The sequence below is a fragment of the Sceloporus occidentalis genome, unplaced genomic scaffold (assembly GCF_023333645.1).
Source record: "Sceloporus occidentalis isolate IW3139 unplaced genomic scaffold, rSceOcc1.0.p SCAF_1, whole genome shotgun sequence".
In the NCBI taxonomy this organism is placed as follows: Eukaryota; Metazoa; Chordata; class Lepidosauria; order Squamata; family Phrynosomatidae; genus Sceloporus; species Sceloporus occidentalis.
This window is the reverse complement of record NW_028316981.1, coordinates 118,877,399-118,892,166: the sequence shown is the minus strand read 5'-3', so window position 1 is coordinate 118,892,166 and position 14,768 is coordinate 118,877,399. Positions and strand designations below refer to the sequence as shown.

At 43.2% G+C, this 14,768-nt stretch overlaps 1 protein-coding gene across 1 annotated transcript; it reads left to right on the top strand.

Moving 5' to 3' along the window:
- The first annotated feature begins 1,992 nt into the window (after positions 1-1,992).
- On the top strand, positions 1,993-6,640 carry LOC149322017 (dnaJ homolog subfamily B member 1-like). Its single transcript, XM_089533139.1, has 3 exons — positions 1,993-2,232; positions 4,244-4,809; positions 5,456-6,640. Exons 1-3 carry the CDS (start codon positions 2,022-2,024, stop codon positions 5,684-5,686), a joined length of 1,008 nt encoding a protein of 335 aa, XP_089389265.1. The 5' UTR covers positions 1,993-2,021; the 3' UTR covers positions 5,687-6,640.
- Positions 6,641-14,768: the final 8,128 nt, after the last annotated feature.

Below are 14,768 nucleotides of genomic sequence, written 5' to 3'. Positions count from 1 at the left end.
TTTGTTTGGTTGTTTTTTGTTTTTGTTTTTTGGGTTTTGTTTTTTTTTTGCCTTGGGCAGCAAAATAGCTTGGCCTGGTGCTGTTGATCATTTATTGACTTATTTTTATATGTATTTATTGAAGGATTTCTATCCCACTCTCCATCTAAAGATCTTAGGGCAGTTTACAATACTGAAAAAATTAGCTCATTGTTTCTTGCCTCAGGGTGGCAATATAACTTATCTGCCCTGGATACTATGCCCCTTGACTGGGGCTGGTGCTATTTGCTTCTCTGACTAAGGTAGCAAAATGGGGTGCAATAGTCCTGTGCATAGATCTGTGCTGAGACACTTGAAACTGGCTTGTGCTTGGAGGATGTTATTCAGTAGCTTGCTCATATAGACTACAGGCCAGTACAGACAGGCCAAAATAAAGCTGCTTCGGGTCATTTTGAATGTATGCTGTGTAAATGATGCATGCGTCCTAAGAGTCCAGCAGCTGTGCCAAAGCCACACTCCAGTCCTTAGGAGTTTTGCTTCCCACTCTCTCTCACTCACTGTACCATAAGAATGGGCAAGTTGTACTGTTGATCTTCCTCTTTCATCCCTTACTACTGGTTATGCTGGCTAAGGCTGATGGGATGTGCAGTTTAACATCTGGAGGGCTACATGTCCCCGCAAAAAAAAATTCAGGGAGATCTGCAGGAGCCGTTATGGTTATGTGCCATCAAATTGACTTAGGCTTATGGCTACTCTATCATAAGGGCTTTTCTTATCCAGAGGAGGTAATTGCCTTACGTTTAGGCTGATGCTGTAACTTAGCCAAGGCCACTCAGTGGGTTTCCATGGGTGAACATTGCCTCCTGGGCTGCATTTGCACTTTAGGATTAATGCAGTTTGACACCACTTTAACAGCCCTGGCTGAATGCTATGGCATTCTGGGAGTTGGAGTTTTGTGAGATGTTTAGCCTTCTCTGTCAGAGAGCTCTGGTGACACAAGAAACTACCATTCCCAGAATTCCATAGCATTGAGGCATGGTAGTTAAAAGCGGTGTCAACCTGGATTCTTTCTGAAGTGCGGAAGCAGAGAGCTCTGGTGTCACAACAAACTACAGATCCCAGGATTCCATAGGATGGACCCATGGCAGTTAAAGCAGTGTCAAAGTGTATTAATTCTGGAGTGTGGTAGCAGCTCACAGCCTTTATTAAAGTTTCAAACTACGGTCCAAAACACACACTGCAGAAATAATCCACTTTGAGATGGCTTTATCTGCCCTGGCTCAGTGCTAGGGAATCCTGGGAATTGTAGTTTGTTGTGGCTCTAGAGCTCTCTGCCAGAGGCTACATGTCTCACAAAACTAGTTCCCAGAGTTCCCTAGCATTGAGCCAGGGCAGATAAAGCGGTCTCAAACTGGACTATTCCTGCAGTGTGTTTTGTACCCACGACACAACAATGGCTCTCACAATCCCTCTGCTGCGCCCGTTTGACCACTGCTGCTGTGGCGCTAAAGCTCAAGTTATAGTCTCTCCTGACTAGAAGAATGGTTGAAATAACGAATACGAGGAAATGAAATTCTGTCAGCGGAGGGGGCGTGGCTTAGGGCGGAGCGTCTTTCTTCCGCGATACAATGGGGGACTCGACGCGGAAGGAGACGTTGTTAACTGAGGCCGGGCGGAGACAGGCTCTCAAACGCGCGCCTCCCCAGCTTCGCCCAGCGCGCAAGCGCGGAGGGCACGGTCCCCTCTAGAACCCCGAGAGCGAGAACCGTTGGTGGCACATCGAAGGCTTTATCCCCGCCCCCCTCGCATTTCAATCACGAAGTGAGCTGTGACCAACCGTTACTTCCTCGCGTCGCCCTTATTGGTGGAGAGAACAGAGTGCTGGATCGTGATTGGCTGAAGCGGAGCGGGTGGGCGGAGAACGTTGTGGCAAGCTCTGGAAGATTCCTCCGCCCGCCCTATAAATACGGAGGGGGTAGCGCCCGACGCGGAGTTAGAGCCGGCGTCGGCGGGTGTGCTATATGAGGGCTTCCTGAGCAGCCATGGGGAAAGACTATTATCGCATACTGGGCTTGTCCCGCGGGGCCAGCGAGGACGATATCAAGAAGGCGTACCGCAAGCAGGCGCTGCGCTACCACCCGGACAAGAACAAGGACCCGGGGGCCGAGGAGCGCTTCAAGGAGATCGCCGAGGCGTACGACGTGCTCAGCGACCCCAAGAAGCGGGAGATCTTCGACAAGTTCGGCGAGGAAGGTGCGCACCGGAGGAGGAAGGGAGGCGCTTTCCCTTGGAGCCGTCCGCCTGGGCTTGTTGAGTCTCCTCCTGTTGTTCGTGGAGGGAAAAGGCACTTGGGAGGTCGAATGGGGTCCAAAACACACTGCAGGAATAGCCCAGTTCGAGGCCGCTTGAACTGCCCTGGCTCTGGGACTCCTGGGAGTTGTAGTTGATTGTGGCAGCAGACCTCTCTGACATAGGAGGCTAAATCTCTCGCAAAACTACAGTTCCCAGAGCCCCCTGAGCCTCGAACTGGGTCATTCCTGCCGCGTGGTTTGGCCCTCGGTCTCTGTGTTGATTTGTTTGTTCATTGTGTGTCTTGGGGTCTCTTCCGATTCAGGGGCGCCCATCGCGGGGCTTCCTTGGCAGGGCTGGCTCAGAGGAGGCTGAGAGAGTGGCTCGCGGCCTCTTCCGTGGCAGAGCCGGGATTCGAACCCTGGCCTCTCCAGAGTCCGGCGCTCGAACTCGGCGCTGGCTCCATTGTTCTTAAATGAGGGTCGTTTCATGTTTAAAGCGATGGGGTGTGTTTTGACTGGTGTTGTGTGTGTGTTGGTGGTGGTTGTTCCCCGCCTCGTGTAAAAAAATCATCATCATTATTATTATAAGGGAGGACTGAAGCTTAGCTTGCATCCACACTGGAGAAATAACCCGATTTGGCACCGCTTTAACTTGTTGTCTGGCTCAAGGCTCCCAGAAAAAGAGTTAAAGTGGTGCCAAGCCAAGATATTTCTCCAGTGTGGATGCAGCCTGGATTTCATTGCCATCCAGTGATGTTGTTGACTCCCTTCTTTTTCTTCTTCTTCTTCTTCTTCGTAGCTGCCCTCCTCCCCCCCCCCTCCCGGTTTTTGCCATCTTCTGCTTCTCTTCCTGATGATGATGGCCAGCTCCTGAGGCTTTTTTTTTAGAGCTCTTGAGTTGCCAGTCCCTGTTAAAAACAAGGGTTCAGCATTTATCCCGGGACTGCCCCCCCCTTAAGAAAGATGAAGGGAAGAGGAAAGTAGAGAGGAGAAAGGGTGAAAAAACAAGTTGTTTCAGTTGGTCGCCCTGGAGGCCAGCCAGATGAGTTGCCATCTTTGAATTGTTCTGGCTGTGTATTTAAGGTCACTCCTCCCACAGTTACATCGACAGGTTTCTGCCTGGCAGGGAAGCCTTACTCTGCAACCAGTAGGACAACCTAGTGCAGGATCTGTGCACCTTCCTCCTATTTTGCAGATCAGTCTCTTTTTGTCTTTTGAGGTTTCCTTTTTGCTGGGTGTGTTTACTTTCTGGCCTTTTGTCGACAATGGAGGACTTGTTTTGAAACACAGCAGCCCCTTCAGTGGAATATTGATAGATGTTGTACATAAAAGAGAAGCTCTTAACTTATTTGCACAAGTTGTGTTCTATTTGCAGAGCTTTCTTTTGTCCTGGTTTCCGTTTCACGACTTGCATCCATAGAACATTCTGAACATTTTCCTGTAAATGGGTGTTGGTAACATACGTATACTGGGCTGCGTGACAGGCTGTCGAAGATAGGTGGAGCTTTTGCTCCAAGAGTCTTCTAGTACTTGCTAGAATATTCTAGCGTATTCCTGTGCTAACCTATGTGTTGCAACCCTGCCTTTCGCTTGATAGCACTGTTTTTGGGCAGGATTTGTTTTGAACTTACATTTGGTAGCATGTACAGGATGAGCTGAAATGTGCTCCCAGTTGTGCTTTGTCTCCAGAAGCATTGATTTAGTGGATCTTGCAAATAAATGGGAATTGTACTGAACTGAACACACTGAAGAGGGGGGAGTACTTGCAAGTTAGCTGTTGGATATCAGAGTTGCTTAAAGTATTTATAACTAGGATTCTGATGCAGTTCTCTGACATTTCAGGCAGCTTCAATAGGAATAAAATGGATACTGGCTTTCTGGACTAGAAGCGATTATGTAACCTGAAAGAATGCACAGCTGAGTAATTATTGTTACAACTGCAAGAGGTTATTTGTGTCTTTTCTATATTTCAGGACTTAAGGGAGGTGGTCCCAGCAGCAGTGGAGGGGGTCCCAATGGCACTTCATTCACCTACACCTTTCATGGAGATCCTCATGCCATGTTTGCAGAATTCTTTGGTGGACGGAACCCTTTTGATACTTTCTTTGTCCAGAGGAATGGAGATGAAGATATGGACGTTGATGACCCCTTCACAAATTTTCAAAACTTTGGCAACATTGGCTTTTCCCGTTCTCGTGGGGGCCACGAAAACATTCGCAGGAAACAAGATCCACCTATCACTCATGAGCTGAGAGTCTCATTGGAGGAGATTTACAGCGGGTGCACCAAGAAAATGAAAATTTCTCACAAACGGCTCAACCCAGATGGAAAAACCACACGCAACGAGGATAAGATTCTAACAATTGAAGTCAAACGTGGCTGGAAAGAAGGGACTAAAATTACATTCCCCAAAGAAGGAGACCAAACACCAAACAACATTCCAGCTGATATTGTCTTTGTTTTAAAGGACAAGCCACACAACACTTTTAAGAGAGATGGGTCAGACATTGTATACCCAGCCAAGATCAGCCTCCGTGAGGTAAGTTGAAATGCCAGGCCTTGGCAAATGAAGTGGAAGATTTTGAATTTTGTAAAAGTATGAATATCGGGATACCCAAAATCACCTTTCCCTTACATAATGATTATTAAGAGAATGCTTGTCATATTGTTGTATAGCTGCTGTCAAGAATTATTAGAGTACAATAACAAAGCAGGTCCCATGATTACTTGTATATGTGCTGTCAAGTCATTTGTTGACTTATGATGGCCCCACAAATTTCACAGTATTTTCTTCAGCAACAAATACTCAGAGGTGGATTTCTAAAGCAAGGAATCCTCAGAGATGGTCTTGCCAGTTCCTTCCTCTGAAAATACAGCCTACAGAATCTGGTATTTGTTGGCACTCTCCCATCCAAGTACTAACCAAGGCTTATCCTGCTTAGCCTCCGAGATCAGATGGGATCTGGTTCCTTTAGTATAGTAACCATGTACAAATTGGGATGCCACTGGGAAGTTAAAAGTTCAGCTCAGTTTTGTGAACATTTTCACCTGTATTTGGAGAGATTGGTTAATTGTCAATTTAGAATCTTTATTTTTTTGTAATTTTTTTTTTAAAAATTCTCTTAAAAGTGAACCCTACTGATTTTGCAGGAAAATATAATAATTGTTTGGCTTTTTATATTTAGGCTTTGTGTGGCTGCACTGTGAACACACCAACACTAGATGGTAGGAACATACCAATGGTGTTCAAAGATGTCATTAAACCTGGAATGAAGCGAAGAATTCCTGGAGAAGGCCTTCCCTTTCCAAAGAGTCCAAACCAACGAGGAGACCTTATTATTGAGTTCGATGTAAGATTCCCAGACAGAATTCCACAGTCTTCCAAAAACGTCCTAGAACAGATCTTGCCAATATAGGAAGCCTGGCATAACTGGACTGTAGTGCCTCCATAGCAGAGGATTTTGGACTGGAATCAGGATTTCAGGGTCTGTTTGGCAGTGGGTATGAAAGTAACTTCATGTTATCAAACGTTTTTCACAGAATCTAGATATTGCAAGATGAATGTTGCACTGCTCAATGGCTTTAGACCCATGTTGTCCTTGCAGAGCAGTGTGCAGTTACTGATAGACGGAATCAGTAGAACATCTCATAATTGTATATGAGAGCAACATCCTGTTATGATTCCTGCCTCCACTTATTTGGCTAGTCCTATTTAAGGGTGTGTCCATGTACATCTTCTGTCGGAAAGAATTAGACTAAACTCTAAACTGGACTTGAAAAGTAAACTTCTCCAATCTTTCATCTGCTGTACTGTGTTCTCTCTTTGCACATTTTACAGTCTGTTTTCCAGTGAGATTTTTTCAATATTGAGTTTTCCCTTGCTGTACTATATAGTACTGTCCTCATTAATGCCTTCTTAAATGGTGCCATGTATTAGTATTCTTGGAAGGATATCATTCTTGAATTTGGTTATGAAAATAACTCTTCCTTTTTTATTTTTACAAGGGTGGTTTGAATTTGATCACTCCTAGCATGATAGCGTGCTAGCAGACTACAAAAATCTAATAGCTTCTGGAAAGCATATAAAGAGATTTATACGTTTTTCAGTGCAATATTTGACTGCACATCAATGTACATCAGGCTTGGTCCTGATAGGTCATTTGGTTTCTGCTTAACAAGTGGATTGGCAGAAGATCTGTGTCAGATGTTCACAGCTTAACTTGGTTTAACAGATTTCAAAGGGCCTGAAACTATGAAAAGTATGTACAGTGGTAGATATTTTTTGAAAGAAATTTTTGTTTGTGTCATTGAATGTTACTGTCTCCTGTAAATTCTCAATAAAACTTACTTTAATTAGTAAAAGCTAAAATCGTAACAGATGTTTAATGTTAGGTGTGAGCATTCATTCATGGTCATTGAACAAGAGACTAGATGCATAATATTAAACTCATTTTATGGTGGTATTAAATACAGTACTAGTAACTGCAGAATTAATAGAAGACAGAATAGTCATGATGACCATCCTCCGTTAGCAGAGAAAAAAGTTCTTTGCACAGTTAGAAAAGAGAACTAGAATGCAATGAGTAGATGAACATACACCTACTGAATTTTCATACATTTCTTCTACCACTAGATGTTCTGGATAAGTAATTCTGAAGACTGAATTAGAATTGTTGAATAAGAGTTGTCAAAGCTAGCCAGTATTGTCTTGCTTTAATTTTCTATGCAAGATTGCACCCTCATTTTTTCACATAACCACTCTGCTCTTTTAAAGTCAAAGGAAATATTATAAATGCTAGTGCCCTGGATTTCTTAACCATATAGTCACTACTTCTCAGTTAAAAATCTCAATATTGTATCACAGTACTGTATGAAACATACATCCATGTGTCTTTTAGGGATGAATTCTGGTGTAGTCAGGCATGGGATAATGGAGTAAAGTATTCTGTGTCATGCTTAACATCCTAAGCTTTGTGACTACAGTGGGCCCTTGTTATACGCTGGAGTTTGGTTCCAAGATCCCTCGTGGATAACAAAATCCGTGGATGCTCAAGTCCCATTAAATATAATGGCATAGCAAAATGATGTCCCTTATAAAAAGTGGAATATCAAGGTTTGATATTTGAAATTTATACTTTTTTAAAATATATTCAAACCGTGTATGCTTGAATCTGGGTATAAAAATCAGTGTATAAGAAGGGCCAACTGTATTACATTTGTGAATAAAGCCTGGCGATTGCAACTGGTAGATCAAAAGTAATACTAGACAGGACAATCAGCATTTCACCATAAAAATTCATAATTTTAAAGGGAACAGTTAAAATTAAACATACCATTTTATAGTATTGAAATGCTATATTCTCTGTACAATGTTGCTCTATAAGCCTATTTTCAAAACCAGAAATTGCAAGATTGTATGTGGCTTATCCATGTTGCTATCTGTGCATGCCTCTCAAGCAGTCCGGTGATCATTTCTCTAAGCTGTTGTCATAAAGTAAAATGGTAGTCAAACCAAAGGTTCCTTATGCTGTGCCTGATATCCTAATGATAGTAATGGCATAACTGCTTTTGTGCAGGCTGGAGATATGGTGATGGTAAGTAAGCAGCTTTTTACTGCTTCTAAAATACAACTGATATGTACCAGAGGGTGTTTCAAGTACATGTGCTGTGCTGTCATGCTCAAAACTGTTCAGGTTAAGAAGTGGACTGATCAGAATGCAGTTTTCTTACAAAAAGTCTTTCAAATGCACTGGTGAATTCTTTTGCTATATTTGACTTGGCATTTGAGAAACTGATCATGCATTTCTCTTAGTAGTTTCAACAAGACTCATTTAACAGCTGCATACACGTGACTCCTTGTATGCATGGACTGTTACAGAAGCTGGACTTGATGTGCCTCAGCTCTGATAACAGCAGGAATTCCAGTGTACTATTTACAGGTTGCTTCATTATATGATCTTTGAGAAACAGCTGTCATTTACCAATTGGTCAGAGATTATCTGATACTAATTCCTATTTTAGATATTTCCTTCTTTTGGAGTCAAATGTCACACTTGAAGCAGACCCCAGTTCTGGGTTAAGAAGACAATTGAATGATTAAGCCAAAAGTTGAGTTTACTTCAAGTGTAACCATTTGCTTAAGTGTAACCATTTGCTTGATTTAATATGACAATTGGTAACAAAAGGTAAACCTTTTGTAGGTTGGTAAAATGAATACCCAGTTTGTTGGGGGCAATTGGTTTACACATTGTAAACTGCTTAACGTCTGCTAGTTCACTGATAAGCGGTATAGAAATGTACTTGCTATAAGGGTAATCTTGCAAGGGAATGGTTGAGGGCTTCACAAAACTACAGGAAGAGAAGCTGTGCTTTCTTCATGAACCAGTCAGGAAAAGTACCACCAAGATACCACAAACCCATGATGCCGCTTGCTCTAAAATATGTGTGGGCGCTCAGATGCCCACATGTCATAAGCACGCCCCCTGTGTGGGTGGTGCCGCACAATAATGGCACCACCTGCATGTAGTAGGGCTTGGGAGCATGTGATTGGTGCGCGTTCTCAAGCCCTACTATTGCCACCAGGACACCGCTTCCTGGCAGTGTGTACCGGGCCAAGATTACTGAAGACTAACATGATGCGGGGTAGTAGACTCAAGCCTACGATGGTTCACGTTACCAGCTTTCTTTCAGTTAATCTCAAAGATGCTACAAGATCCCATTGCATACTGATTTCCCAGATTTACAAGGCTATTAACAGCTCAAAGTAGACTGATGGAAATAATTACAGGTATACTTAAGTTAATGAAGTAGATTTGTGCCTGGGCTTTAACTTCGGTTGATGTTTAGCACCAGAAGTAGAAGTAACATGGAAAGAACAGGAATAGGTTACTAGACCACAAAAAGTAGAACAGGCCAACATGTTTCAGTAATTTTAATTCAAGAGTTCACAATGTGCATATGTGAAATGAAACAATCAGGTCAGGTAAATGAAAACAGTCCGAATTTTCCATGGAACTCTTGAAAGCGTCTTTCAAAATGCATCCTACAATCTTATCTTTTTAACAGCCTCATTTCCATTTTAGTCATGAAAATTTACAGATCTATTTTTCAATGTGCGGGTTAACATTCTCAGAAAGTGATTCAGGAGGCAGCTTGTTTACCTTGCCTATTGTATGTAAGACCACACAGCTCCAGTAGTAGATCACCTAAAACATAATTCTTTTCCAAGCTGTATTCATTTACAGTAGACAAGTTGCTACAACCCAGTACTGAAAGGTCTGTCTTTCTCCACTTTTTCCTTTCCAATGCCCCAACCCCCCACCTCATAAAACCCAGCTAGATAGAAGAAAAGGGCTTGGTTCCTGTAAAGACTGAAAATGAGCTTTTATCAGAGGCTTTGGTCCAAAACACACTGCAGAAATATTCCACTTTGAGATAACTGCCCTGGTTCAGTGCTAGGCAGTACTAGGAACTGTGGTTTATTTTTGCACAGAGCTCTCTGATGGAGAAGGCAAAAAGTCTCACAAAACTACCATTTTTTGAATTCCCTAGCTTTGGTCCAGGGCAGTTAAAGTGGTCTCAAACTGGATTATTTCTGCAGTGTGTTTTGGACCTTAGTTAACTGAGGCCTGTTACAGACAGCCAAAATAAAGCTGCTTCGAGTCACTTTGGAGGTATGGTATTTCAATGATGCATGAATCCTAAGAGTCTGGAAGCTTCACCAAAGCTGCACTCCAGTCCTTAGGACTGGAGCATGGCTTTGGTGCGGCCTTTGGACTCTTAGGACGCATGTATCATTGAAATACCATAGCTCCAAAGTGACTCGAAGCAGCTTTATTTTGGCTGTCTGTAACAGGCCTGAGTCACGCCTCTCAAGATAAAATGACTGAGCGTGTAAAAGCAGATATAGCTGACGAGCCAACATGGCTTCTGAAGAATTGAGTTTGGTTCACTAATCCTTTTGAATTCTTCAGGAATGTCAACAATCATGTTAGGGTAGGTCTATTCAGCAAACCTTGTTTACTTGGCCTTTCCAACAGCCATTTGACAAACTTCCTTGTCAAAAACCCCTGAGTAAAGTTAAACAGTCATGAAATTAGAAGAGAGGTTCACCTTTGGATCAGTAATTTGTTAAAGAGAACAAATGCTCAGTTCTCAAAATGGGAAAGAAGTAAACACTGGAATGCCTCAGTGATCTGTATGGGTGCTTTTTTAAAAAGTTTCTCAGTAAAAGATAGGTAGTTGGTGTGGGTTGTGAAATGGACAGAGACTTAAGGATACAAAGTTAATTAGTGTTTCACTTTCAATAAATTGACAAGAAAGCTCCACAGAAGAGGAATGAGTGATCAAGTGGCAAATGAAGTTTAGAATAAAGTTATTGCAAGATAATATTAGGACAAGGAATTCCACTTTGGTTTTTTTGGTTTGGGGGGGGGGGGGCACAGTTGTATAGTGAGCCCTTGGTATCCACTGAAGTTTGGTTACAGGAAACTCCCCCCCCCCCCCCATGCATACCAAAATCCATGAATGTTCAAGTGCCATTAAATACAATGGCATAGTAAAACGGTGCTCCTTATATAAAATGACAAAATCAAAGTTTACTTTTTGGGATTTATATTTTTCAATCCGTGGATGCTTGAATCTGTGGATGAAAATACCCTCTAGGGGACGTAGGGGCATTTTGCCATGTTTTGAAGCCTTGGGCCAGGAAAGATCTTTTTTGAAAACTGAAAGTGAATGCCCTCTTCTGAGCCTAGCATGCTGTGGGAGGGCATAAAATTGAAAATGCCCCCATATCCCTAGGGAGTTTTGGGAGAAAACATTATTTGTGGGTGTGTGGCCCTTCGAGGTCTCCTCATGTGCATTATGTGGCCCCCTGGCCTCCCCTTGTTTCTCACCCTTGATTTATATGTACAGTATATGGGGGCCTGAGCTTGCAAGGGCTGATCTGGAGACAGATCTTGAACTGGGGTGGCTCAATGAAACATTTTGACCCACAGTACAATTGCTGTGAGAAAGGCAAATGCCGTGTTGGGAATTTCTACTGCAAACATAATATCATCATACAAATTAGTGGTGTGACTGTTCTTGTGCAGTATATCAACCATATTGCTGGGAAATATGTGGGAAATTTAATTGATGCATGGCTTATCTAGATCAGCTCACCATAAACAGCTTCTCATGGTATATCACATTTGAACAGAAAAAGAAAAAAAAATACTCAAAGCTATACAATATAAGATTAACGTGATATCAAAGTCAAAACCCAGTGTGGAGCCAAGCAAACATTAACAAGCAGAAGAAAACCCCACTTAATGCTCACTTGCTAGCACTACTCCTGTTTTTTGGAGACTACAGCAGCATGAGTTTAAATGCAATTGGAAGGGGACCAGGGTTTACCATGTTTAATATTTCAGAATTGCCTTCCTCATATCTGCTTCCAAACATTCTGAAGGGAAATACTGGGACACACCTATGATGTCTTCTCTCATCAGCCTTCCAGATATTCTGGACAACCTAAATGATCAAGGAACTAGGGTTGTATTCACACTGCAGAATTAGTGCAGTTTGACACTACTATTACTGCCATGACTCTAATAGAATCCTGGGATTTGTAGTTTGGTGAGGCATCAGAGCTCCCTGACAGGCAGGATGAGTATGCCTTCAAGTTGTTTCCGACTTATGGTGCCCCTAAAGTGAACCTATTCTGGGATTTTCTTGGCTAGATTTATCCAGGTGTATATACAAAATTATGCTTAGTGAAGAGGAAATAGACAAAGGAGTCTAAACCTGAGATCATCTATGGGAAGTAAATGGTAAAATATTTAGGACAGATAAAAGGAAGATGTTCTCACACTGCATGGTTGAATAATGGAATTTGCCTCTGTAGGATGTAGTGACAACCACCAGCCTGGATGGCTTTAAAAGGGGATCAAAAAATTAACTGAGGAAAAAGCTGTGTCTACTAATTCCTATGGGAAGACATTTTTATCTCTAGGATTAGAATGTTGAATATACAGTAGTTCTGAATACTTGTTGTTGGGGAGTGCAAATACAGGCATACTTCAGTTAACAAAGCCTCTGACAAAGTCTTTTACAAAAGCAGGCCATCTAGGACGCACTCCGTGTGTCCTAGGGTTAGGAAGGGGCGTCCTAGGGTTAGGAAGGGTTGCCCCTTCCTAACCGGCCCCGTTCCCAACACGCACGGAGCGCGTCCTAAATGGCAGCGCCCATCTACATGGGCGCTGCCATTTTTACGTCTTGGATGCACAGCATCCCAACGTGGCGCACTGGAAGTGACGCCGTGGGGGCGTGCTTCGCCCCTCGCAGCGCCACCTCCGCATTTTGAAAAGGAGCGCCATTTCGGCGCTCCTTTTTCGCTGCGGCCAGAAGCCTCGCAGTCTGCCCGCTGGGGCTTCCCTCTGCAGCAAATGGCGGCGGCGGCAGACTGCCCGCTTTAGGGTGGTCTGTGATGCATCAAAGTCTTTTTATACCTGCCCACCCCCTTTCCTCATCCTCTGACTAGCTGGAAGGTTTTTGCAGCATTGGCATTGGGAACATGGTCAAAGCCAGAGAGAGACGATTTTTAGTGCCAATTGCAGTATTATTATTATTATTAATAATAACCTTTATTTATATAGTGCTGTAAATTTACACAGCGCCATACATACAATCTTTTTAATTAGACGGTTCCCTGCCCTCAGGCTTACAACCTAAAATGATACAACACAGAAGGAGAAGGAAATGGTGGGGGGGGAGGGGATCAGGTCCAGCAGTTCTTATCTACCTCTGAGGCCTGAACCAAGGGAGATGGACAGGAGGGAGGGCTCAGCTTCTTAATGGATAGTTAAAACAAGGCATCCAGGGGCAGAGAGGGGCTCACCCCTGGGAATGCTTCTCTAAACAATATAGTCTTTAACTCAGTTTTGAAACTAGTTAGAGAAGTGATGAGGTGCACACGTGGGGGAAGAAGGTTCCAGGACTGAGGGGCAGCATGTGAGAAGGGATAAATCCAGGAGGGGACAGTGGAAATCCTAGCCTGGGACAGGAGACCTTGGCTACCAGAAAGGAGGGTACGAGTGGGAATGTAAGGAGAAAGAAGTTCAGATAAATAAGAAGGGGCCAGTCCATGGAGGGCTTTGAAAGTCAACAACAAAAGCTTGTACCAGATGTGGAAGGGGATGGGGAACCAATGAACGGAGGATAAAAGAAGAGAAACATGGTCAAAGTGGCAAGCGGATGTGATAATACGTGCAGCTGAATGCTGGACAGAGATTAAAGGATGGAGGTGAGAGAGAGGAAGCCCTGTCAGAAGAAGGTTACAATAATCTAGTCGCGATACCACTAGGGCATCAAGCAGAGTCTTGGCAGTAGAGGCTGAGAGGAATGGCCGGATCTTGGCAATGTTGTGGAGAAAGAATCTACAGGCCTTGGCGGTGGCCTGGATCTGGGGAATAAAGGACAAAGAATCAAAAATGAAACCAAGACTACGGGCTTGATGAACCGGTTGAATAGATTAAGGTAGAAAACAGCAGGATTTTACTTTAGCTCCAACTGTAACTGTTTGTATGCCTCTCTGCAACAGGGAGGTTAAACAGCAGCACCTTCCAGAATCCCTTACTGGACACAGAAAATGCAAAAGGGAGAGCACAGACAAGCTTGCTTTACCAGCTCCCTCCAGTATATATATTTTTAAAGACAAGGAGAGAATAGATCTATATGTTTGACCATCAGAATGGAAATCATAAAAAAGATGAGGGCTGATGAAGGGGGGGGGGGGAATCCCAGGATACATTTTGGAAGAAGGTTTCAATGGTCTCCAAAAAGCTAAAAATGTTTTTACTTATGTAAGGCTTACTTAACCTGGTTGTTTCATTTCACATGTGCATATTGTTAGTTTGGAATAAATAATTTGCAGAAACTCATTGAAGTGTGTTTTTTCTGTGTGTGTGTGTTTTGTGGTGTAGTAGCCTGTCCCTATTCTTTCCATGTTATTTCTACCTCAGGGACCAAAGTTTCTGTTTTAAAAAAGTGACACATCTATTTCATTAACAGAGGTATACCCATATAAGGGTTCTATTGCCCTTAAGTTTTCTGGACTCTCTATATGTTTCTGGTTACGGAGCCATTTATGGAACATTCAATAGCTTTGTCACCTGGGTGGCTGACCTATATCAGGACTTGGACAGGGAGATTGTGTCCCTCTTGGTCCTCCTGGATCTTTCAGTGGAATTTGGTACCATCTACCATGGTATCCTTCTAGGTTGTTTGGCTGATATGGGTATTGTCTTGCAGTGATTCCAGTCTTTCTTGGCTGAATGTTCGCTTTTGGCCATTTGCCTGTGGGGTTCCACAGTGGCCAATATTAGCCTTAGTCCATTCACCCACACCCTGTACTGCATCCAGACAGGCATATTCAGTATCATTACAGCCTCTGTGGCATCGGTTGTAAAGGAGAGAGTTGGATATCAGCACACTGATGACATCCAACCCCATAGC

Excerpts from the sequence above, each read along its gene's own strand:
- LOC149322017 (XM_089533139.1), top strand. The coding sequence starts at position 2,022 with ATGGGGAAAGACTATTATCGCATACTGGGCTTGTCCCGCGGGGCCAGC. Across the intron at positions 2,233-4,243 it reads CGACAAGTTCGGCGAGGAAG|GACTTAAGGGAGGTGGTCCC; the intron begins GTGCGCACCGGA and ends TCTATATTTCAG. Across the intron at positions 4,810-5,455 it reads CCAAGATCAGCCTCCGTGAG|GCTTTGTGTGGCTGCACTGT; the intron begins GTAAGTTGAAAT and ends TTTTATATTTAG.